Here is a 27,310-nt window from a genome sequence, read left to right as displayed (position 1 = left end):
CCACCAAAATGGGATGTCAATTTCAAGAAAGGTCCCTTTAAGGTGAAACGACTACTGTAGCGCCTACTTTAAATATGTCCCCTGTAAAACACTGTAGCAAACCAGTGATCGGGCAGTATCACCAATTTATCAGGAAAATGTCACTGTCAGCTCGGTTCTCTGGGTCAGCCACAATTAACAAGCAATGAGCATCAGCGCTGCTCCTGTTTCTGAAGCCTGGATCCTGGCGCACGACGTGGTGCACACAACCCACTGGCCAGTCCCCAGGGCAAGGAGCACTCTGCTTTGACAACCGTGACCGAGTACAGTACAAGCCTTGCTCTAAGACAACAAAAAACCATCGGGAACTCAGAGCCTCCTGTCCTCTGCCACAGTGGGCAGACAGAAGAATAGTCACATGGGGCGTTCATCAGAGAACGGAGGACTCGGGGTGAGGCTGCCCATCAATAACGAGGGCAGCAACTACCACTCCCTCATACATAGTCCTAAGGACCTGGCTAGTCTCTCCTCCACACTTAAGACCCCAGTGGTAAACAAGTCTGCATGTAGAATACAAAGAAAATACTTACGTGTAAATCCCAAATCCTAACCTCCCCATCTAGGCATCCTGAAGCAATAAGGCCTGAGATGGTGGGATGAAAAGTGACACACCATGGAGTGCGACGGTGTCCGATCAGAGAATGAACACACTTGCCAGTCTTCACCTCCGTAATATATATATTATGGTTCACATGGGTGGAGGCCAACAGAGTCCTAGGGAATCAGAGTAGGAAGTGAATGTGAAGCATGTGGGAGGATAACACATTTTTATCAGCTTTGGACAACTCAGAAAATTGGTACTATCCCCATCCAAGAATGAAAACAATTACACCTTGGGCACTACAAACAACAGAAATATTCTGCTCTTTAAAAGCTTTTGGATTCTCCACACTGTCCCCTAATGACACATATCCCCTCCAGAGAATAGTTTTTCTATCATACCATTGGTGGCTATAGCGCACAGGCAAAGGATGGTTATTGAGAAACTTTCCAAGTTTTGATCCTCGATGTTCATATTTCCTTTGCTTATTCCCTTTATGTTTTTATGGTTAGCACCGGTCATCTACTTTATTTCCCTTTCTGATACATTGCCAAAGATCTGTTCATACAGTGTTTCAACGAGCCTTTAGGGGTTTGACTTGGAAGATCAAGCTAGGCCAAATACACAGAAAGCAATGCTGTCACATGTCTTAGGTTCAGTTAGAGATAAGTACTAGGTACCTGTCTGGGCTGAAGGCCAGTAAGAAGGTAGAACGTGGACTATCCGGCAGTTCTACTCTCTGGGAAACAAACAGACAAAAAAGTTAAAATACATTATTTATAAACTATGGCCCACTCTATCTCAAAAGCACATGAACCATTCTGGATCAGCATTCACAGTGTAAGCTTAAAAACTGGACATAATGATCAAGCTACCAATTGAGAGAGATAAATCTAAATTACCTTTAGGAACAATGTCTAACTCTAAAGGAAAAAGATATTTGTAGCCCATAAATTCTTCCCAACTTGTAAATTATAACAACTCCCTAAGTTAGATTGTATATCAATTCTCCCACACAAAATAAGTTATACCCCAATTCCATGCCATCAACCCTATCTAAGGCCCCATTCTACTGTCACCCCTACAAACGCTATGCCAAAGATAACCATTTTTCTTACCTTGCCCTCCCATTTCATCCACCGGGTTTTATCTTCTACCAGCTCCTGCAGAAGCCGTTGCGCTCCAAAGGCCTGCGTGCCCCGTTCTCGCCCCCAGAGTATCCTGACAGCATTCTTCTCTGGAACCACCTTCATGGCGCTCAGCAGCCACTGGCACACCAGGTACAGGAAAAGAAGGAGCAAGCAGTCGCTCTGCACTCTAAAGCAGCTAAAATGAGGCCATTCAGGTCCTTGTAAGTTGTCTTCATGGAAATCTAAGATATAGACAGTAATGTCAAAAAACACGTATTCCGCAATCAGAGAAGCTTCCCACTGCAAATGCGAGTCTAGCTCAAAGAGGAGAAAGTATTCTTTCCATATTTAATGATACTTTCTCAGAAAAGACCCTTCTCCCAAGACTTTTCTTCAAAAAATATTTCATCAAATTCCTCCATAGCTCAGCTTCAGATCTAAAGAATAACTCTAAAGTAGTTATTCTGTCATTATCAGGCAGGAAGAAGTTTTGCTACTAATAAAAAGGTCTAAAAACCTATCAAAAACACAACACAACACCAGTCCCCCCTTTCTATGCCATGCTGCTTCCCTAGCTGCTGGTACCCCTCATCACTTGGGCAGCCTCCAACCTACAGGACAGGTAACCAATTTTAAAAGGCTATTACTTGAGGGATGGTTCTTATATAGTAGCTTCCATTCTATCTCCTACCTAAAAGCAGGTGCATAAGGACTACTTTGGGGTACCTTTCTCACTCTCTTTTTCTCTTCTCCACTAAAGTTTCAGAGTCGAGGAGGAAAGAGGAAAAAAAATTCTCATCCACCACAAGCCTTTTGTGATAAAATTATCACAAAGTAAACAAAAATTCTACTAAAACATGAACTAGCAGCAAAATATACACATGTGAAACTATGAAAGACTTGTGACTCTCCTATAGAACAGAGTATTCAGCCCAATAAAATGGCATTTCAAAAGAATACGTTATGGAAACGTTATTCATTGCAGCACTATTCCTTCAACTCTATTATGAAAAATTTCAAATTTATAGAACAGTTTTAAAAACAGCAGAAGAAACACACACTATTCACCAATTAGACTCAAGAATTGTTAATATTTTGTCAAATGTGCTTTACCTCCATGAATAGACATACAGCGATATATGGGTTGTTTTATTTTTTTCTGAACCATTTCAGGAGGCATCAAGACACTCTAGCCCTACAGACCCCACTATGTATCTCCCAGGAATAAGGACATTTGGCTTCATAAGCACAATACCATTAACACACCAATTATCAGCTAATACTCAGTCCTCAAATTGCCGCAACTGTCCAAAAAAATGTCTTTAATAGTTGGCTTTAAAAACAAAAATTCCGGAACTCAGTCAAGCTCAAGCAATAAATTTGGATGTTATGTCTCTTTAGTCTTTTTTATTCTAGAACGGCCTCCAAGTTTTGTTTTGGTTGGTTTTATTTATTTACAACACAAGCTTTTTAAAAAGCCCAGGACAACTGACCGGCAGAGTATCTCACATTCTAGTTCTGCCTACTTGTTTCTTCACAGTGCCATTTAGCTTGCCTCTCTGTCCCTTGTGTTTCCTGTAAACAGACGGGTAGGTCTAAAACATGATTAGACCTAACGAGAGGTGATGCTCTCCGTGCACCTCGTGATGCAGAACATCAGGTGGCACATTCTCAGGCTGCCCCACTTTGTGAGACTTGGCAACTTCTGGGATCGCTTGGCAAAACACGATCATTCAGCTGAGCGTGTAGCAGCCAGGAAGAGCTCTCTTTATGAAAGTCTATTATTTCCCTCTTTACAGTGAGCAATCCATGGTTGACATTCTGCACCACGCAAATATCCTGTTCCTCCTCAACCTTTTGCTTAATGGTTTAGCAGTCACCGGTGCTTCTTTCTTCAATTGCTTCATTTGGGGGGCGCTGAAAAATGTGGATTTTCTAATTTCATAATGATTTCTACATTTACTAGCTGACATTCTTCTGGAAAGAACTTTCCATTAATTACTGAAGCAGGGTAAATGCTGTAGGGTAATTACTACTACTGTCATAATTATTTGTAATAGCAAAAACTGGGGACAACTCAATTATCTATTTAAAGGGGACTGACGACTAATCTATGTAAGGAAGATTCTCTGGGTACTGACAACAAGAGATCCCCAAGATACATTGTTAAGAAGGGGAAAAAGCAAGGTACAGAACAAAATATATAGTAAAGCTACCTTTTGAATAAGAGGAGAAATGAACAGTCACTTACTAAGGACTGAATGGACAGGTGAATGAAGACAAAGATGAAAGCAAGACTTCTGTGTCTTTGTTTTATGTCATTTTTATTTTTGAAATGTATTACCTATTAACATTGTATTTTTAAAGTAAGGATGTGAAAAATGCATGTTAAGTGAAATAAGCAGAATACAAAATTATATACAAAGTATGATCCCAATTTTGTTTTAAGAAAAGATGTGGGAGAATAATGATACAAAAGAAATACAAAAAATACTAACCATGGTTTTCTTTGGGTGGTGAAACTGTAAGTGATTTAGTAATTAGAAAAGGCAGGTTCTTTTTACTTTTTAAATTTAAGAAATAAAGGCTTGTTGTAAAAAGTCAAACAACAAATTGGCTCTTACATTTCATGAAAGGCGGCAATCTAAAAAGTATACAACTAAATACAATATAATACAGACAGAAGGAAAAATATTTACAGCCTGTGCTGAAAGGAGTTTTCTCCCTAGAATATTAAAATGTAAAGTCAGAAAGATTCTACAGAAAGACACAACTGCTAGTTCCTAGTCATATACAGCACACGGTTCCCTAAGGAGTGACAAACGAACAAACCCTAGCCTCCTGGTACGGCTCTCATCCCTCAATAGTGCACGATATAAATATGTACACACCGAAAATGTCAACATGCTGCAAGCCAACCTCCTGAATAAACTAAGGATGAACTAACTGGAAGGAAATGATCTCCTTGGTGACCCTGACAACTCATGGTTTAGGACCAAAAGTCTGGAAGTGAAATTGCCACACAGCTGAATAATTACTAACCAGAAAGGTGCATAAATACAGTTCCCATTAGTTCACCTTAACCCTTTACTTAGTCTGTTATTTTTTTTTTTTGAGCCTATAATTCTTTTACCTAATATAGAGAATTTCAGGAGAAATGAGTTTTGAGGGTCCCTTCTCCTAACAGTGCAACATAAAAGTACTTCCAGAGAAATACATTTAAACCATTTATATTCTTTTAACATGTGGTGAAAACAGCAGCAGGATAATCCTTAAAAAAAAAAAAAATCTGACTTTCTGACCTCGTGTAATTCAAGAGGAAGAAGAAAATATAGGTCACAAACATCATATGATTCAGAAAACTGTGATGCAACCTGAAGATCGTTCAGGAATCAGAAGGAGGAAAGAGCTGCTATAAATACCAGTTACCAAGAAAACTAAAGAAACAAAGCTCAGGGTCACCAAAGAGCTTGTCTATTGATTCCCAGGGACGGGACCCAAACACACTGCAAGTTCAAACAAAAGAAAGTCTGACTGGTGGCAAGAAGTCAAAGGGACAAACAATTGCAGTTTTTCTTTTGTCTGAAGAAAAATATTTGCTGTTTCTTTAAAAGGATAAGGGACTTCTGCTAAACGCCTCACAGCAACCTGAGGAGAGATTTTACTCTGTTCTCTGTAAAGAACAAAAGGAGCAAAATCAAACTGAAGTCAGACAGGCCTGTCACCGAGGAGGAAGTGCCAGTGAAGTGTGTTTTTCATTCTTCTTTTCAAAAAGGAGGAAGAAACAAGTCTCCCAATCTGTCCCTTAAACCAGACTGAGACAAAAGGTGCCAAGAATAGTCTTTGTGATGCCATCACATAGCCCCCAGAAGCAATTCTTATCACCAAATGCCTCATGGAAGTAGAACTAAAAGGCCACAACTGGGACACATACACAAAAAACACAAATGCCGAGATTCTACCCATTTCCACCCCACCCCCTATGACATGACCATCACTCTAAAAAGATGGGAACATAAACCACCGTTAACGTTTTTCTCTGCTTAATTCTAGGAGATCATTATATTTAACAACTACTAACAAAAATCACCTAGAGAGTACGCCACAGTCCAGTGGGAACTAAATGTTGGAACTAAATTTACAGGTTCCCCTTGAAAATGTATCATCTTATGCCAGCAGTTTTGCTCCACCTGCTAGCTATATGACTTTGGGCAAGTTACTTAACCTCTCTGAGACTCAGTTTCCCCCTGTGTAAAACAGGAGTCCAAGTATCTGTTCCATCGGTTGTTGTGAGGCCCAAGAAACAAGAGTGGTAGAGCATTACCACTGGTGCTGTTAGTGTCGCCATTAGGAGTCAGCCCTCCATGGGGCTCACTGTGGTTTGCCTCGCCATTTGGACAACTAACACCCCGGAGATCCCAGATGCCACAATTCCTAAGACTGGCAGATTTCTAAGAAACATTTCCAAGGCTGTTACCAGACAACGAAGTAAAAGTACTCAGGAAAATAAAGTGTATTTGTGAGATGTGCGCTATGTATATAAGTAAAGTGAATTTAAAAACAACCAACAACTTAGAGCTGTATTTGCGACCTGGCTAATAACTCAGACTCCAAATCTTCCCTTCCAACAGCATTTGAGGGGTGTCGCTTATTAGACCTGGAAGGGACTTCAAACGGAGTCCAACTGCCTCACAGGCCTGAGGAACTGCATCTCCCCACCTGGCTGTGCCCATGTGGGCAAAACCAGGGTCAAATCCGCTACATTCTGTAACATACAGGATTCGACCCAAGGTTCTCTCGAAAAAAAGAAAAGAAAAATCTTTTAAATACTAAATCTAGGATCACTTGCCTAAGTTCCCCCAACAACTGGAAAATTAACTACAAAATGTCAGGCCTTTCATTAGAGGCCTAAAAGTGGTCCAGTACTCTTTAGAAATCCACATGGATGAAAACACACAGGGTGTTCTACAACTGGCAGCTTTGTTTTCATTAATAGGACTTTCTACAGGCATTTTCAGGACACGATATGGGATCCAAGTCCAAAATATGAGCCACCAGAGCCCAATCATACCTGCCTCCATACAGCTCCTGTCTGACTCCTGTCGACTGGAATAAACTTAGAGAGGGGTAGGGCATTTGGGGCAAAGCATCACAAATCCAGAACTGTAAACAGCTAACATTCTGAAGGCACACACACTTGGAAGCAGAAAAACTTCAACCATTGCCTGAATTGTGTTATCTACTGTGTACACGCTACTAAAGTACATCCTAGGATGTGCCAAAGTGTTAACTGTATGTTTACATCTAGATAGAGAAATTTTAAGTAATTTTTATTTTATTTCTTATCCATAATTTCTAAATAAGAGGTAGTATAGTGGTATATGGGCCCTAAATCGGACTGCCTGAATGAATCCCAGCTCTGTCATTTTCCTGGTACCTGAAGGTTTCTTGGTTTCCTGGAATAGTTACTTAATCTCCTGTACTTGAGTTTCCTCATTTATAAAATGTGATTACAGTTGTTCCCCCTTATCTGCAAGGGATATGTTCCAAGACCCCCCAGGGATGCCTGAGACCAGGAAAAGTACCGAACCCTATATGTTTTCCTTCCTATACCTACATACCTATGATAAAGTTTAATTTATAAATTAGGCACAGCAAGAGACTAACAACAATAACTAATGATAGAATTTAATTATAACAATACACTGTAACAACAGTTACGTGAATGTGGTCTCTCTCTCAAAATATCTTATTGAACTGTGCTCACACGTCTTGTGATGATGAGAGATACCACGACGCCTACCTGGCGAGATGACACAGTGCCTACGTGGTGAGATGAAGTCAGGTGGAATTTTCCATTTAATATTTTTGGACTGCAGTTGCCCATGGGTAACTGAAAGCACAGAAGGTGACAGTGCGGGTAACAGGGGACTACTGTACTGACAGTATGGACATGACCAGGTCACCACAAGGATTAAAGGATCACTGTTTATTAATCCCAACACTGTATTAGCATAACAATTTCATTCTCTAATGAAGAATTAAAATTAAAACGGCAATAAGAAAAATAAATTTTAGGGCACAAAATCCTGTAAACACTCAGATTAAATTTAATACAAATTCTTCTAAGCAAAAGGAAGCTGTCCACTGCAGCAGTCTCCAAATCACTTTGTATAAAAGATCTTACTATTGTTAACTTAAAAAAAATAAAACCACACGATAATGGTTAAAACAGTAACTAACACTTTCATATGCTTCTCGTGTCCCAGGCACTGTTCTTAGCACTTTACATAGAGTAACTCATTTACAATTCTCAGTCACCCAAAAAGTACATGAGATCCCAAGAGAACAAGCCACACAGTGGTAGTTTCAGGATTCAAACTCAGGCAGTCTGGCTCCCGAGTCTTGATACTTAATTACTACACAAGACTCCCCAAGATCAGAAATTCAGACTGCCCGAATGAATGCCAGCTCTGCCTTGTATACTAGTCTCACATGTATTAGTTCCTCAATCAATGCTCACTGCCTTACAACAACAACTGGAAATCTGCTTGCTTTGTATTTTTAATGTTCATTTCCTTGAAGGTAAAGAAATTAAAAAATGATGAGGAAATATGAAAAAAAAAGTTCACTCCCTTCTTTACTGCAATTCATTTACATAGTTTTTGAGAGAAAAAGGGCCTTCAAAACTTTTGACCAGAAATCACTCTAAATTTAATAAAGCACCAAATGGGGGAGGGGGAAAGTATACAGAGGATGTGATTGTGCATACTATGTCAAACCTGGGCATACCCTTTAGTCAAAAATGAAACACACCTGAGAAAAGAAGAGTCTTCATGTGTAGTCACAAGCCGAACCTTTCTCGTCCACATGGCAGATACAAGTGTTAGAGACGTCCCCACACGGCCAGAATTGGTCCCAAATCAGGAGTCTCTATAACGAACTTAGTTTACCTGCTTGTGCTGGATTCTCTCCAAAGACAGTAGCCATCAATTCCTTCCTACCCTACCTACACCCATGCTGCTCCACCCATCATGAGTTGAGAACATATTTCTCGTCCCTTGAATCTGGACTGACCTTGTGACTTGTTTTGACCACAGAATGTGGCGGAAGCTATGATATGCAGGTTCCAGGCCTGGCCAGCTTCCATTTTCACTCTCGGAAGCCAACCACCAAGCTGAAAAGAAATTCAGGATGTACTGCTGGAGAGAGCAACCAGGCAGAGAGGCCCTGGATACAAGACACCACTTGGAGAGAGACAGGCCACAGGGAAGACCATCAAGATGCCAGAACACTGACTTGAAACCCTATGGAACCCTCTAAACCAGCTCAGCCACCAGACTAACGAGTAACCCCAACTCATGCAACACAGGGCAGAAGAACCATCCAGACGAGCCCTGTCCAAACGCCTAACTCTGGAATTCAAGATTGTGAGAAATAATAAATCATTACTGTTTGGGCCACAAATTTTGAGGTGGTGTGATCCAGTGATTTATAAGAAAAGCATATTTGGTCTTCTTCCCCATTCCAGGCACAGAGCTCCTGAAACCCTTGGAATTTCCTGAGCATGGGCGTGTCTTTGGTCATTCTTTACAAGCCTTCTCTGACTTCATACCAATGAGGTGACTTTGGGTGGTGTCCCTAGAGAGCCTCAGGATGGAACTGGTCACCAGGAGCAAGACATTCGAGGGTTGGAACTCGCAGCCCCAGCCACTGACCTTTGGGGATGGGAGACAGTGGGAGGGGGCCTACAGATTAAGCTCTAAAAACTCTGGAACCCCAAGATTTGATGAGCTTTCCAGGTTGGTACACACATCCTCAAGCCAGGAGGGTGATGTACCCATCCCACTCCCATGGGGACAGAAGCTCCGGTGCCTGGGACCCTTCTGGATCTTGCCCCATGTACCTCTTTATCTGGCTGCTCATCTGGGTCCTTTACAATAAACTGGAAATCGGAAGTAAATATTTGAGTTGAGATCTGCTCTAGCAAATTAATCGAACCCAAGGAGGGAGTCATGGGAACCTCCCATCTATCTTGGGTCAATCAGAGCACAGGTGACAACTTGAACTTGCCACTGGCCTCTGAAGTTGAGGGGGGCACAGCTCTGTGGGACTGAGCCCTTTAACCTGTGCGATCTGACGCTATCTCCAGGTGTACGTAGTGTCAGAACTGAGTGAAACTGGAGGACACCCAGACAGAATGTGCTGAAGAAATGCTTGGCGGTACTGGAAAAAGAACACATTAGAGGTGGTTTTCATACACTGAAATTCCTTCTTAGGACTCTTTCTTCCTCATTAGACTATAAGCTCTACGAGGGCAAAAACCATGTCTGTCAGAGGCCCAGTACCTAGTACAACGCCTAGCACAGAATAGAATAAATAAACAGAATATGTACTTATATCAGTTATAAGGAAAATCCAAAACAAACCCCAAACTCTCATACATCTAGATAGGAAAAAAAATGTGGTCCGTTAAGGGGTGGTGTTAATGAATTCGAGGTTATAAATTCAGTTTCCGCAAGTCAAAAATCTCTAAAACGAGAACACTGTACCACTGCCAACCTAATCCTAACGTCATTTCATTATGCACATGTCATTAATCACGAGGCCGGGCAACCATGCGCGCACGGCAAGTCCATCGTCACCACTACAAGGGAAGAAAAAACCTGAAAAAACACCTACCTCAGGGATGGCAGCAAGACTTTCTTATCCTCATATTTGAAACACAGCAAATTTAGAACAAAGTACAGAGGTAGTAGATATATTGCCAGAGCCAGGGTGGGAATATGGGATATTACATTTTTCCAGCTTGAGAATGCAGATATAAATGTGATGTGATTTAATGGGTGAAGATAAGACTAAAAAGAAGCTTCAATGACTGATTTTCACCACTGAGTCATTACATAATCTTGGACAAATCACACTCTTGCTGAATTTCAAGCTTTCCTCCATGTATGAACTGAAAATAATACCCTCTTTCTACCTTAAAGGAATAATGTCCTCGGAATAGCTTAGAAGAAATGGGCTGCCAAAAATTCAAGGCAGGAGCATTACTTTTTGAAGTAAAAGCCAATTTAGGAAGCAACAGTAACCTGAGTCCACAATGAATGGGAGTTTGCATAAAGAAGTATGGCACCTGCAGTTCTGAGAGAGCGCAAAGGAATCTCCAGCGGTTATGAGGCAGAATCAGGGAGTATCTCTAATTAATCACCTGACAGATCGAAAGCAAATAATTGGATAGACTCAAAACCAGTACAATCAAAATTATACACAGTCCCTGTATAAGACGCCAAGGCCCAGAAATAAAATGCTTATAGACAGAACCTGCACCTCTACTGCATTTATGTTCAGAATTATAAATACTCTAAAGTACAACTGGTCTCCATCTAGAATGTCAGGCTAAGAGATGATAATGAATCACGTACCTGGTACAAAGATTGTCAGCCCCAATTTACCAAGAGATAAGTAAATAATGTAACCTCTTTATTATCATATCCACTGCCACCTCCAATGTTTGTATATACCGAGGGTGCAAAAATAATGGATACACATTTTAAGAAAGGAAAAACTGTATTAAAATTGTAATACTCGATATATACCGATAACAAAACATGAATACAAGTCATCTTGTATTATTTTCTGGCACCCCTGGTATAAACTCCGAGTAAGGCGGACTTCTACAGGGTATATGACAAATAGACTAACAACTTTACAAAATGCTTTGACGATACCAAACTAAATAAACTCCAATTACTGTTATTATAAAGGGGAGTAAAGAGCAGCAGCTTTTCTGCTACAGATTTTGCTCACTAGGCCTTCCTAAAGTAACTCACAATGATATAACCTAATATCCAAAACACAGGGAAGTTCGTGTTCAAAAACAAAGTGTGATCAAATCTAGAAGTAGAAAGCCCTAAGTCCCAAATCTGAGACAGACAATCTTCCTTACTCCCACTTACCTCAGGAGGATGAAGAAAAAGAAATGACCTGCAAACTATAGTTTTAAAACTATAGAATAGTTTTACCTGCAAACTATTCTGGGGGAAACAGTGCGTGGAGAACACAAGAACCCCTGAAAACTCAAGAAAGAACAAGGAGGAAACCACTGAATACAGAAGAAAATGAAGCTCCAGTTCCAAGTCCCAAGCTATTAACAAAACCAAGCAGACCAGGAAGGCCACCCTTAAGTGCACAAAAATGGCAAGAGATTTTCTATCCGCAAGCAAAGGAAAAGGGTAGCTTTTGATGGAAGAAATCTCAGAGGCAAAAACAGTTTAACCCCAGAAGTGGGAACTGACCCCAACTGCCTCAGGCAAATAGGCCTAATGACTTCTGCAACAAATGTTACCTTTCATCCACCAAACAGTACTAGGAGGCTGAAGTAGAGCCAAATCACGAAGGATCACATCTTTCTGTTTTCTACACAGTCTGGGAAAAAGACAGTCCAACTCTCCTCCCTGGAGCACCACATTGTTCCCAACAGTTCTTGGAAACCCCAGGAGCCACAGCAACAGGGCTGTAAAAAGCTTGGAGAACATTAACCAGGCACTCACAAGCCCGGGACAGATGAGATTACTCACCAGACAAATAACGAAACCTGGAGGAGGTTAAGAAAATCGTCTAGGTTCTCAAGATGAGTCAGTCGCCCGAGCAGGATTTGAATTCAGGCTTTGCCTTCAGATAGTCTCGGAGCTTGACGACCAGTCCTCAGCTCAGCAGATACTGAGTGCAGTGTTCTCCAATGGTAGAGTCAGCCCAGGTCAGCTTCTTGGCTGACTAGAATAGGGAAAGGAAAAATTTCCCTCAAGGCTTCAGGGAAAGAAGTCAAATTATTAAATGCAGAGCTCTTATGCAAAAGGTCCAGATGCCCCTCCACCTTGCCAATCACATTTCTCAGCCAATCAAAATAAGCCACTGGATTGAAGAACCTAGCCATTTAAGTTCTGACTAGACGCTGAATTCCATTTCCTCACCCCCACCCCACTTACAGAGAGGGGAAGTATGCAAAAGCAACAATAGACAGCCAGCAAGTGTTTACTGAACATCTACTATGTACTTAGCACTATTGTAGACACAAGGATACTGCAGGGAAGAACACGCCTGCCCTCAAGAAGCTTATGTGACTATTTACCTGACTAAAAATTTATACTTCCAAGTACTGATAACTGCTAGAAAGAAAATATGGAAAATAATGCTTTTGGGGGGAACTGATTAAAAAGAGGAAACCAATAGTTTAGAATCACTTCCTATTTTTCTATGAATATGAGCCTCAGAAAATATGAACAACCCAGGAGAAACTTTAAAACATTTTCATGCAAACTAACACTACAATAAATATAATCCAACATTACTTCCTATATTTAAATAATTACATGTAAGACTAAATTTGAAACAGCACTCAAAGAAAGTATCCTTATCTCAAAAATAATAGCAATCTTAAAACCTTGTAAGTACATGGCAGAAAAATTCCAATTATTTATCCAATTATCCAACTGATAAAGACCAGGACAGACTATAACACATATTTAAAGCAGTGTTTTTATCTAGTATTCATTGAACATTTGCTCCACACCTGGCAGTACTAAGCACTTTTTCACACAATATCTTATTTATTTTTTCATCATGACACTATGACGATAGGTACTATCATTACCCCACTTCACAAATCACAAAACTGAGGCTTAGAGAGATTAAATGATTTGCCCTCATAGAAGATTCAAATCAGTTGCCAAAATGCATGCTCTAACCACTAGACCCACTGCTTCTATAAAACAGGCATTAAACCTCAGATATAGAAAAAACCCTTTTCGCGTCTTCACACCTAGGTCATAATTATAAAGAGTTGGTTCAGGAGACAGAGGAGAATGAATAAACCCAAAAGAATCCGAGTGACTCATGCTATGCCCTCAGGCAAATTCCATGACATCCATGCCTCAACCTACCTATCTACAAAGGAGCTAACTTCACCATAGCTAACCATCACTTGCCTCCTAGTAGTTTGTTAATTAATATCTGTAATATACACACAGATCATCAGATGAAAGAGACATGGAAAACTATACATCATTATTGCTTTGATGCTAGAGCAAAGCACCAGAAATCAAGGTTAACAAGTTACCAAGAGTGCACACCAAGAATGTAGGGTTTGAGAACTTTCAAAACGAACCATATAATTAGTTTTTTTATTATTATTATTTAAAGCAATACAAACCGTATGATCCAGCAATTGCACTTTTGAGCATTTATCCCAGAGAAATTTTTAAACTTACATTCACACAAAAATGTGTATACAAATGTTCACAGCAGCTTTATTCATAATAGCCAAGAATGAAACTCAGGTGTTCTTCAATGATTAAACTGTGGCACATCCAAACCACATGTGATACATGGAATACTACTCAGCAATGAAAAAGAAAGGAACTATTATTGAATATCAACTGTAATTGAAACATCTTTTAAAATTTTAAAAAAAAAGGGAACTATTGATAGGTGCGACTTGGATGGCTCTCCAAGGAATTATCCTGAATGAAAAAGGCCAATCCAACAGATTAGGCATTATATGATTCTACGTATTTACGTAACATTCTTGGAATAACAAAGAGAGACAGATTACCATGTTTTCACGAAAATAAGACCGGGTCTTATATTAAGTTTTGCTCCAAAAGATGCATTAGGGCTTATGTTCAGGGGATGTCATTCTGAAAAATCCGCTAGGGCTTATTTTCCGGTGAGGTCTTATTTTTCGGGGCAACACGGTAGTGGTTGCCAGAGATTACAGATATGACTGGGGGAGTGGGAGATAAGCCACGTTCCCTGTGGGTGTTTCTCCTTGATTCTCTGCCCAAAGCTTTATTGAAAATTTATCCACTGCCGTGTCGGATCATTATGACTTGGGGGTGCGAGTGTCTATACAAAAGGGCACCAGGAGAGCGGTCCTTGCGGTGACACTCTGGATCCTGACTTGTATCTTGACTGTATCGGTGGCAATATCCTACCTGTGGTCCAGTGCTATGGATGTGTACAATGTTACCATTGGGGGAGACGGGAACGACAGGGCACACAGGATCTCTCTACATATTATTTCATGGGAACTACATGTAAATCTACAATTATCTCAAAATCAAAAGTTTAATTTAAAAAAAGGTAACATGTGCCCCTTATAACAAGTAAGGCCGTCTGGTCAATCTCCCTTCCAATCCTTGCCCCATTCCCACCCTGTTGAGATATACATACGAACTCACTGCTATACAAACATACATGCATGTGAGTTTTTGTTTTCTGTATCAAAATGGGATCATATATACTACACATTACCCTGCAGCCTACCTTCTTCACCTAGTATCACTATATCAGAGAGAGCTAAAAAAAAAAAAAATCTTTCAGCACCCAGCAGGATGGCAGGCGTAGAATATTTTCTGACTGGGACAAATGTTTACCATGTAAGGTACAAAAGCTGAGTCAGCCACATTCAGTGAGTAAGAGAGTGTAACATAGAAGTAACATTCTAAAGAGAGCTGCAAAAAAACAAGGTCTTCAGCAGCTATTCTAGGATCCTATCCCCCTCTATGACTCCTCCATGGCACTGTCCTGTAGGCCCACAGAGGAAGAAATGCTAAATGAGTTTTCAGCAGAAAATTGCCAGAGGGGATAATGCCCCCACGTACGCAAGCCATAGCAAACACACTTCAGCAAAAATACATTCCTCCTTTAAGCAGAAGTGCAAATGGTATTATTGATAATTTTTTAAATATCCATTTGTAATAATAGCTACTATCACTAGCAATGCTAATATTTTACAGTATACACTCTCTCTAAAGCTCCCTCCTACCGTACTCCCATTTTACAAACAAACCTGGCTCCATGTGAAATTACTTGCCCATGATCAAACAGCCAGTAAGTGGTAACGTTGGCAGGCAAAGCTATAAAACTAGTGCCTTTTCCACTTTACCAGGTTTTTCTACATGATCACATGCCAACAACAGAAGAGATTCAATAAATTTAACAAGTGTATTTAGGTAGAAGCTATTTTCTAAATATGTCTACTGACTTTGATTCAACTTTTTTTTTCCATTTATTAATAGCATATTTTGGGAGAGACTATACTCTGTACCAGGCCCTATTGTAGGTGACAGGGACAAAGAGACGAATAAAACCAAACGAAACAGAAAAAGCCTGCAACCTCAAAGAGCTTTCAGTCTAGTGGGGAGACTGCAACGGCAGCACACTGTTACTGTAACTACCATACTGTAATGTGGCCACTGTCACCCACCAGGAAGTACAAAGTGCTACGCGTTTAAAGAATCCAGCCATCCTCCCAAAAGCAAATGATAATCTCTCACATTAGCTTCCCCTTACAATTGTTTTTAGTTTCAATTCTGCTCTGATATTCTACAAGTCACAGATTCCCTTCTTGAGCCCTGGGCAAAAGGTCTGCAGTGCCTTCTACACAAAACACTGCCCCGCACATGCTCAGTAAGTGTGAACAGAAGCTCGTCAGCTCAAATCACCATTAGGCTCCTTCTCCAAAAATAATGTTGTGATTTTTTGAAATTTTGGCAATGAAAATAAAGTATCTTTAACCTTTCTGGCCAAATCATGGATGTACAGAATTAAAAGTGACTTCGACCTCATTTTGAACGTAAGATCTTAAAAAGTCAAATTCATTTGTCATTGTTACAAGACTCACTAAGTGTAGCTCTGAGACAAAAGCCCAAGTCTCTCAACTCACTGTATGGGCTTCTTCCCACAACTGCTTCTTTCAAGTCCAATGAAAATGAACTTCATGAAATTCAAGTTTTCTCATTTCATCAATGATATTACGCATCCATAAATAATCATGCTCAATTTAAAGACTAACTTGAAACTGCAGTTTAAAGAGATAACTTTATCAGAAGCCAACATGCAAAGCACCCGTCACGGGTACGCACAGAGGTAAAGGACTGCCTATCTTGGACATGGCGGTAGCTCTTCAGGCATTTGGGAGCTACTCTAGGAGCCCTCCCTATCTAGGAAGAGAAATGTTAATACACTCCAAAAACCTGCCATCAACATCACCGTCTTAGCAATAGCTGGTCTTTTGGGGTATCTACTATGAGCCAGGCACTTTCCATGTTCTTTCTGATCCTTACTGCTCTCGAAAGATAGGTGTTATTATCACTCCATTGTGTACTTGTCCATACCAGGTTTAACGTTTCCCCAAATCCCACAGCTACCGTGTTTCCTCGCAAATAAGACCTACCCTGAAAATAAGCCCCAGTTAAGATCATCAGCCAGACAGATGCATTTAATACGTTATGACAATGTTCCAGAAGAAGATGACATGACTGTAATGGAATAAATGTAGATTGTTGTACATGAAAAAATAAGACATCCCCTGAAAATACGCCCTAATGAGTCTTTTGGAGCAAAAATTAAGATCCAGTCTTATTTTTGGGGAAACACGGTACCCAGGGGCAGGGCTAGAAATCCAACTCTTAAGAGTTCATCATGCTCCTTCCCCACTATCTTTTACTCCCTAAGGACAGAATAACTGCACTGCACATGTGGCTGTGACATCGTCACTTCAAACTCTGACATAATTTCATGACTGGCAGTTACGTAATTTAGCCAATTTTCTTTCCAGATTCCTCAGTGGTCTTCCAGGTTTACTTTCTTTTTTCTTCTTTAAGAAGTAAATCCTTTTTCCAAATGAAATCTTCTATGTGAAAACACTAAAACACGTAAGAGATCAAAGTTGAGCTGCTCTGGTTTAAGCAGAGTGGTAGAACCAAAGCCCTGCCTGACTCTCGCAGCCACCCCTCAGCACCTTCAAAAAACACAGTTTGACAAAAGCACTAGCTTAAAACAGAAGACTCTGCCTTTTCCAACTCAGCTTTGCCATTCACCATTTATATAACCTTTGGCAAGAAAAAGGAAGCTTTTTTTCTTTACAGTAAAGATACCACCATCCACTTTATAGTTTTGTAATGACGATTACATGGAGGAACACACATAAAATTCCCAGCACACACAAATATTCAAAAGTTGGCTCCCCTCTCTTTTAGCCTGCAGGTAACAGCTGTTGCCAATTCAAGAAATTTCAATACATATATCTGATGATATTTTCAGTAGCAGGGACATGGATAAGTAAATACTCCCATGGTTCAACTAAAATAAACAGACCTAATAAATCCTTCATTAAGGGTACCGATGATAATACCCCCCACCCAGCTTAGCTTCCCAATCAATGGCCCACGGTCCTCAAAGCACAATTTTGATAATAGACAAGGTGCCCCTTATGAGGTCCCTTCATGTAGACCCTAAGTGTCAGATGAATGAGTTAATGTTGTTCTGAGCACCTTAACTTTGGCATCTTCTGAGCAAAGCATTTAAACTTGCAACTTAATATTGAATTTAATGAGTAATTTTATGATCACATTCTACAACAGAATCTAATAATGTTTGTTTGCCCATCTTCTGGGCTTCTATTTCTCCAGGCACCACGAACCAAAAATACATTTATGTCACGTGCACCTTCACCTAAGCAATTTTAACCTGACCCTTCCTAAACTAGCCATCAAGAATCTATGGCCTTAGTTAGTTATTGATAACGTGTTCCCTTTTCTACATGTATAACAGGAGACCAAATCAATTTTTATAGGAAAGAGACTCTCAGTCCAAATCTAAGCCCAGCCAACAACTCTCAAATCACATACTCTGTGGAGCTATAGATGTTGGCTTTGATCCCCACAGTTTAGGAAGAAAATCACACCAATAACATACCGTACAGCCATGAAGAGTCATTTAGAATAAAGAACACATCCCAAGAATAAGATTCAGAATGCTAATCTTCTATTTTACCAGGAGACCTTGAGCAATTCACCTACTCTCTATTATTTCTTCGTAAGGAAAATGAAAATATACTCATGAAAATGCCAGAAATATTGTTTTGATTATTCATCAAACTATGTTCTGGGGTTACCAGGGACCTCAGCAAGTCATCTCCCTCATTTCTGAACAAGCCCAAATCTAAATCATCCTAGAAAGATAGTCACTAAGTCTGTGGGGAAGACATTTCACAAGCTCCCTTGGTAACATTCCACTATCTTGTAGTCAGGAAGTTCTTTCTGATTTGTAATCTATATCCCTTCTGTTGCAATTAAAACATATTCCCTCTAGTCTTGTCCTCTATGGAAAGAGAACATCTGCTTAACACCACCTGAACAATATCCCTTCAAGAGATTATAAAATATAGGAAGCCCATTTCAAACAGCCTCATGTAAATGCAACATGGCTTTAAATGGGTCACCTTAGACAAAGAACATGATTAAGAGTCTTAAATTCCCAGTTCCACCACTTGCTCTGAAGAGGATAGGAAGTTAAAATGATGCAGATGTTGTACCTCAATTATCCCATCAGTAAAATGCAAATAATAAAAACAAAATGTTAAGAGAACTCAGTTCCTCAAAAAATTAAACACACAGGAAAGAGATTCTCAATCCCAATCTAAGCCCAGCCAACAACTCTGAAATCACTCACACACACTCTACAGCCCTGCGATTCCACTCATAAGTATACACCCACAACTGAAAACAAGTCCACGTACATGTATGTTTACAGGAGCACAATTGATAATATTCAAAAGGTGGAAACAGTCCAAGTGTTTAATGGCTGAATGGATAAACAATTTATGATATATACATACACAACAGGTTACACATTATGATTCCATTATATGAAATATCCAGAATAGATCAATTCATAAAAACAGAATGCAGACTGCTGGTTTCCAGGGGCTGGTAGAAATGGGGAATGAAAAGAAACTGCTTAGGGCCGGCCCGGTGGCTCAGGCGGTTAGAGCTCCATGCTCCTAACTCCGAAGGCTGCCGGTTCGATTCCCACATGGGCCAGTGGGCTCTCAACCACAAGGTTGCCAGTTCAATTCCTCAAGTCCCGCAAGGGATGGTGGGCAGCGCCCCCTGCAACTAAGATTGAACACGGCACTTTGAGCTGAGCTGCCTCCTGGATGGCTCAGTTGGTTAGAGCTCGTCCTCTCAACCACAAGGTAGCCGGTTTGACTCCCCCAAAGGATGGTGGACTGCGCCCCCTGCAACTAACAACGGCAACTGGACTGGAGCTGAGCTTGCCCTCCACCACTAAGACTAAGAGAACAACAACTTGAAGCTGAATGGTAACCTCCACAACTAAGATTGAAAGGACAACAACTTGACTTGGAAAAACAGTCCTGGAAGTACACACTGTTCCCCAATAAAGTCCTGTTCCCCTTCCCCAATAAAAAAAAAAAAAAAAGAAAGAAACTGCTTAATTAGAAAGGGGGTTTACTTTTGAGTAATGGAAACATTTTGGAATTAGCTAGAGATGGCAGTTGCACAAGTCTGTGAATTGTTCCCTTTAAAATGGTTAATTCTGTGTTATGTGACTCTTACCTCAGTAATTTTTTTAAAAAGAATTATAGGAGAGCTAACAGAGATAATATCCATAAAAAGCTCAGCCTTCCCAGGAAAGTCATCATATAAAATTCTAGGTAGAATGGTAGCCAAGATATTTAATATTATTTAAATACAGTCAACTAGAATCTAAGCAAAGAATATGTAAACGGGAAACAAAATAGAAACCAAAATAAAGTCTAGCATCACAACTATACAGTATTCTGTATGGAAATAAGAGCTAATAAATAAGTGAATGAATAAAATAATCAAGCACATCAATAGCAACAATAACCATAGGAAAGCGGTAAGAAAAAATTAAGGTAAAGTATGAATTTTAAGGAGCGGCCGGATGGCTCAGTTGGTTAGAGCGCGAGCTCTGAGCAATAGGGTCGCCGGTTCGATTCCCACATGGGCCAGTGAGCCGCGCCCTCCCCCACCACAATGAGACTGAAGACAATGAGCTGCTGCTGAGCTGTGACTGGATGTCTCAGTCGGTTAGAGCGCGAGCTCTCAACAAGGTTCAATTCCCACATGGGCTGGTGGGCTGCGCCCCCTGCAACTGAAGCCTGAACATGGCAGCTGGACTTGGAGCTAAGCTGCGCCCTCCACAACTAGATTCAAAGGACAACGACTTGACTTGGAGCTGATGGGCCCTGGAGAAACACACTGTTCCCTAATAAAAAATAAAAGTAAATAAAAAGTAAAAATAAAAAAAAGGAATGAATTTTAAAATCCAATAATACCAAAATACAAAGACCCATTAGGTAGGAAGAATAGTCAAGTTGAAAAATACATAAATCCTTAAACTCCAAGGCCACATATAAAGACCACGGGAATCATTACTCTCACCATCATGCAAATATCCTCACTCCCTCGCCCCTTTCTCCTTTAATACAACCTCCAGACATGACAGCAAGGCTAAGAAGCCACGGACACAAACATGAAGAGGTACTCTTCCTATCTTCACAGACCCTTATTATATTACTTGTCAAAGTATTACTTCTTATGGGGAGACAAACACAGCACTAAAAATCAAAGTACATACACCACCTCCACTTCCTCGCTTCCCACTTAAACCCACTTCAATATGGCTTATGGCCCTACGTTCCTCCACCACTGTTCTTGCTTTCGTCATCAATGATCTCTGTGCTGCTAAAATAACAAAATACAGGTGATCACTTCCTTCGTGAAACATGCTCCTTTCTCCATTTCTCAGATTTTTCTCTTAAATTCTTTGGAGCTGGCTGGATCATGAGCACTCTTCTCTTCCTAGTCTATACATATCCTTCCGCTAGGTAATCGCACCCATTTTCCTCGGCTGTAAATACCACCTATATACCAAGAGCATCCAGATTTATTTCCAGCACCATGCTTAAGCATTAGCTCCAAGACTGCTTACTTGATGTCTTCACAGGCATCTCACACTTAACACGACTAAAACTGAGGTCTTCATTCCTCTCCCCACCTCTGGTCAAAATCTGCTCCTCCTCCAATGTTTCCATCTCAGAATTGGCAACTTCATCTACCCAGATGCTCACGCCAGAAATCTGGGAGTCATACTTGACACCTCCCTCTTCCCACATAGCCAATCCATCATTAGGTCTTGCCTGTCCTGATTCTGAAATATCTACTGCATTTTTCTACTTCCCTCCATCTCCACTGCCTAGAGCCTAATCCAAACCCTCATCTTTTGCCTGGGCCCCTATAACACATCCTAACTAAGACAGTTTCCCCACTTTTTCTCTGTTCAAATTTTCCACAATTTCTAAATTTTTTCCCAAAATTTCCACAAAGTAGCCAGAGTAATCTTTTAAAATCATATACTAGGTCACAACACTCATTCTTAAAACCTTCAAAGGCTTCCAATTATGCTCAGAAAAAAACAAATCCAAAATCCTTGACGCAGCCCTAAGTCTCTCTGTCGCCATCTTACGCCCCTACCCCCCACTCCTCACTGTATTCCAGCCACCCCAATCTCCTTTCCGTTTCTCGGATATGCCAAGTTCATTCCCACCCCAAGGCTTCCCTAAATGCTGATCCCTTTACCTTCCCTTTTCATCCTTCAAGTCTCTGCTTAAATAGCACTTCTTCAGAGAAACCTCCGCAAAGCTCCAATTTAATTCAGGTTCCCCTACAATCTCTTTTTTACTTTTCCATAGTGGGACTTAACACACTTTGCAATTCCACATTTATTGGTGTATTTTTTGTTAACTGTCTGTCTCTCTGTCTCTTTCTCTCCTCTCTGGACTTATAATCTCTCTAAGAGCAGGGACAATGTCTGTTTTTTTCACTCTAGTTTTAGCACAGCAGCAGTAGTTTAGAAACTTTAGAATTGTTCAAAGTAGTTTAGAGTCAGTATAATTTAGGGATTAAGAACAGGGGACTATGGAGCCAGGCTGCTTAGAGTCAAATCCCGGTTCTGCCGCTTACTTACTAGCTCTGCGACTTTGGGCAAATTGCTTAACCTTTCTCTGCCACAATTTCCACATCTATAAAATGGGGAGAATAAAAGTACCTGCACCATAAGGTTGTTATGAGAATTAAAAGAATTAATGACACAAAGCACTTAGTACAGTACCTGGCACAAAGCACTTCAATAATCAGTTCTTAGGATAGCACACTACCTCCACAGAGGCAGACATAAACCTTTACTGAATGAATGAATGATTGAAAAAAACCAGACTCCACTATAATCATTAAACAGGTTTTTAAAATGATAAAGCAAGAGTATTATAGAAATTTACAGAAGAAAACAAACAGTTAAGGCGAAAACTGAAGCAACCCACAACTTATAATGGCGTAAAGGAGTGAGAGTAATAAAAAATTAACTCTACTGGGCTCTTCGTCTTGACCACTATGCAAAAAACATGTCCACTCTTCCAAAAGTTTACCCAAGATGATCTGTTAGCTTTGACTTTTCCCTAAACATCATTCTTTTTCATGCCTTTAATCAACTTCAAAATCCTTCAAGCACCAATCACAGTTCAAATAGATGGTAAATCACGGTTAAAATAGATGGTAAAATTCAGGTACTAACATTTTCTACCTTTTTTGCAAAGAAATGCTCGTCTGTTCTTAAAATAGCTCTGGCCTGTTTTGCTACATATCCCGGTGTTGTTTCCCTGAAAATAAGACCTAGCTGGACAATCAGCTCTAATGCGTATTTTGGAGCAAAAATTAATATAAAACTCAGTCTTATTTTACTATAAGACCCGGTCTTATATAGTATAAGACCAGGTTTTCTTTTACTATAATATAAGACCGGGTCTTTTACTATAAGACCAGATCTTACGTTAATTTTTGCTCCAAAAGACGCATTAGATCTGATTGTCTAGGTCTTATTTTCGGGGAAACACGGTACTTCTTGGAAGAAAGGCACCAAACAAGATTGTAGGTATTCTTATATACACACTCAGCAGCGGCCTACATCTTCCCTCTTTCAATTTCATGACAATTCTAAGTCTCTCCCCTTATTTACAGCTAAGTACTTCAGCTTATTCCCTGCTACCAATACACCTGAAGGCATGTTATCTAGTGTTCAAATTCACTGAACTCAACAGTCAAGAATAATTATTCTGGAAATAATTAATAATGAGAACTGATTAAATTCTGGTCACGTTAGAATTAAAAATTTAACTCATTAGTCAACATGCTGGATATTCATAGCCATGGTTATCCTTTACTATGCCAAACCCTGTATCATCATACATTAGGTAAAAGTCAAACACTACATTTACTATTCTTTTTTTTTTTTTTAATTTATTGGGGTGACAGTTGTTAGTAAACATTTACTATTCTTAAATGAAGACTTCCATTGTGATGGCAGCACGGGAACCTTAATTTACTGAATCATAGTATGTTGTGATTGCAACTTTTTAGGGGGACTAAAGAGACTATGATTGATGACTTCAACCCGGGTGAACACTCAGCGCCCTCCTCACCCCTTCAACTCTGTCCCTGTCAGCCCTGGTTTGTTTCCTTCAGAGCACAGCGTAAATTTCAATATTTATCCGATATGTGGTCAACTCTGTTCCCCATTGGAATAAACTCTGTAAGAGCAAAACACTCATGTCTACCTGTGTATTCCAGCATCAAATGAGCATTCCATAAATATTTGCTAGATGAACAAAAGCCCGAAAAGGTAAGGGTTGAAATATAGTCACAATCAAGAAATAGTTCCAAAAGGTCTGAGAGGAATAATTCATACTCGGGGAAAAACACAGTACAAAAAAATACTCAATGAAGAAAGGGAAAAGTTTAGGTGGAGAAGTGGAGAATACCAACCCTAAGAGCAAAGGAAAAGACAGAGAACAAGTTAGAAAAGATACTTACTACACTAACCTACAGACACACAGACAGGACTAACTAGAAGAGAGGGGGTAAATATTCTTAAGTCTAACCCCATCTAAACATGCAGAACCTAAAACTCGTCTTTCACTAGCACTTCCAAACACTGACTCCTTTCCACATCATGTTAGTTAAGCTCCTCCAACCGCTGGTTTGATGTTTGTCACCTCTATCTTCCCTAACTCTCAAGCAAAGTGCTGCCTTGAAAGAAGTTGTCCAAGAACCTAGATGACATCTGTCCAGTGCTGCTGCAAGATAGCACAGAAGTAATATTTGAAGAACACTTAACTTTTTCAAAGCAGCTTCATGTACTTTTTTCAACATAAGTTATTATGATAGAAGTATTGGCTTTCTCGTTCTCTAAACAGAGACTCATAAAAGCATTCAAAGCCTTGGATTTAAAGTCCAGCTCCTCTATAGTATATACTTGCTGTGTGATCTTGGTCAACTTATGTACTCTGAGTTCAGTACCCATGGGGAAAATAATATCTACCTTAAAGGACTATTATGAGTATTAAATGAGAAACATATGTAAAGAACATGACATAGTAAATGCTCAATAAAGGACAGTGACCTTCCCTACGGTCTCCTTAAATAATTTATACAAGATCATTCAGCTAATAAACTGGTAAGCACAGGACTTAAACCCTGGTCTCCTGATTCCTTAATCTTCTTACCACATCGCTTTGGCAGACTGCCACATACTGCTGAGCACATAAATACATTCTGACAATAACTGATCACAAAATTTTTATCTATCAGTAACTCAGCTTTGTGAAAAAGAGAAAACAATAGATCTAACTAACTTGGGGGAGAAGGGACTTGAAAATACAAAACATAAATTACCGCCAAATCACAGGACAGGTTGTACCATAGCACTTCTGTATAGACAGAAATTATGACAAGAAACAGAAAGTTCTCTTTGGGTTTATGAGGAACAATTGGAGACAGAAACAAGAATGGCTATGACTAAAGGAATTTAAGGGTTATTTATTTGTCTTTTCTTTTCTTTTCTTTTTGTAAACCAAACCCCTGGGCAAAAAGATTGGCTTCCCATTCCAAAATTATCAAGGCTGAGACATACATTTAAAAAGAGACTTAAGTGTGCTAACAACAAAACCTTTTCTCCAATTCCTTTAAGAGTGAGATAAGTGAGATAAATTGTCAACATAAACTGCCAACATTCATGAAGACCCTAGAAGATCATAAATGAATGGATTCAGTATTAATAAACAGCTAAAAGCAGCATGATCAAAAATGTTTCCTAAGTTTCCTAACACACCTTGAAAGTATTTTGAAAATGATACAGTATTAAAGCTAAGTCGTTACTCTGTTAATAGAAATAACTACTTGTTTTCAAGTGATATACATAACTAACCTTTTTCAAGTGATACACATAGCTCCTCCCAGGGCAAGTCCTAGAAGACATTTAAACAAGTTCACATCTTTAACAACCCCTAAGAACTTTCTTATTAAAAGAGAAGACAAAATAATTCAGTCACATTCTGAGTCTGTAAATTCTGAAAGGGAAAGCCAGTATAGTGATCTGACACTGACAGAACACAACATTGACAGAACACCACAGATCTAAAGCATTTTTCTCAGTCTGTTGAGATCTCGCTTCCAGGTGTATATCCTCTGTTTGGCTCAAATACATTTTTATAAACAACAACAACACAAGATTTAACCAAGAAAGGGACAGTTGAGTGCATTTCTACCACAAAGCAGGGAGAAGCTGATAAGAAGCTCGATCCCGGTAACCACCCATCATCACAACCAAATTTCTTGTCCTCAATTCAACTTAACCCTCTGCTATTTCCTATAGAAACATAACAAAATGTTCTCACATTTCTTTGTGACACTCATAGCAAACTCCATTTATTATTCAGCATTCATTAAGAGTCACTGAGATTCTACATTAACTCTGCATTCTATGCAGAACCTAGCAATCCCCAGGGGATGACACCTCCTTCTCTAAATTATTTCCTCTGATATAAATTCTCTTCTACCATAAAAACTTTTTCAGAGAACACACATTCTAAGCATAACTTCCCAATCTAGATTCTCCATAAACATCATCTGGTGGCTCTTCGTTAATCCCTTTCTAGGAGCACTGAAGTTCTGGTAACTAAGAAATCACTCATGATCAAGGGCCTTTCATTTAAATCTTGCTGACCTCACCAAAAAAAAAAATATATATATATATATATATATATATATTTATGAAAATTCTAAAACTGTTAAAGGAACACAGACTTGTACAGTTTCCATCCAAGGATTGGGAATTTAGTCTGTTCTCCCTTAAAACCATTCTCTTACTGATCCTCCATACAACGGAAATACTTCTTCAACCTAGAATGACCTCGCAGCTGATTATTTTTTTCAATAAATAAATTAAGCAAATTTGGATCATGACACTGAATCCAATTAAAATAAAATGAGTAAGAACACTTAGTCCCCAAAGTTTCCAAGTTTGGAGACAAAAGGAAAACATAACGGAGTTCCCAGGATGTTAACTTTCAATTTAAAAATCTCAATATTTGAATGATTTCTACTCTAGTACTATATGCAGTAACTCTAGTATATGCAGTAACTAAACCACTAATCAAAAACAATAAAACTGTTCAGAAAAAAGGCTCTTTGGGTTTCCTTTGGATTGTTCCTAGAAAGCAAACTCTCTCAGGACAAATGTCTGACTTCAAAATGCTGACCATCCTCTGCTGGACATTAACCTCTTAACATCTTTTTCTTAGTTGAAAGATGTCCACTGAGAAACAGGCTGAAAGGAAGGAGAAGAAATAAACATCAACCAGAAAGCAAACTGG

At 39.6% G+C, this 27,310-nt stretch overlaps 1 protein-coding gene across 11 annotated transcripts in view; it reads right to left on the bottom strand.

The window, feature by feature from the left end:
- Nucleotides 1-27,310, bottom strand: part of AMBRA1 (autophagy and beclin 1 regulator 1) — a 158,428-nt gene that overhangs the window by 130,084 nt on the left and 1,034 nt on the right. For 8 of the 11 annotated variants that reach the window (XM_033119317.1, XM_033119313.1, XM_033119311.1 and 5 more), the window contains 3 exons: nucleotides 1,699-1,952; nucleotides 1,261-1,319; nucleotides 570-753 (listed from right to left, as the gene is read on the bottom strand). In XM_033119317.1, the coding sequence (XP_032975208.1) occupies nucleotides 570-753; nucleotides 1,261-1,319; nucleotides 1,699-1,833 (378 nt within the window). In that variant the 5' untranslated portion in view covers nucleotides 1,834-1,952. Of the gene's footprint in view, nucleotides 1-569; nucleotides 754-1,260; nucleotides 1,320-1,698; nucleotides 1,953-12,290; nucleotides 12,520-27,310 lie in introns of those variants that run through there. The other 3 variants (XM_033119316.1, XM_033119314.1, XM_033119315.1) reach the window with 2 other exon arrangements.

Source organism: Rhinolophus ferrumequinum, chromosome 11, assembly GCF_004115265.2.
Source record: "Rhinolophus ferrumequinum isolate MPI-CBG mRhiFer1 chromosome 11, mRhiFer1_v1.p, whole genome shotgun sequence".
In the NCBI taxonomy this organism is placed as follows: Eukaryota; Metazoa; Chordata; class Mammalia; order Chiroptera; family Rhinolophidae; genus Rhinolophus; species Rhinolophus ferrumequinum.
The sequence above is the reverse complement of the archived record's forward strand: the minus strand, read 5'-3'. Positions and strand labels throughout refer to the sequence as shown.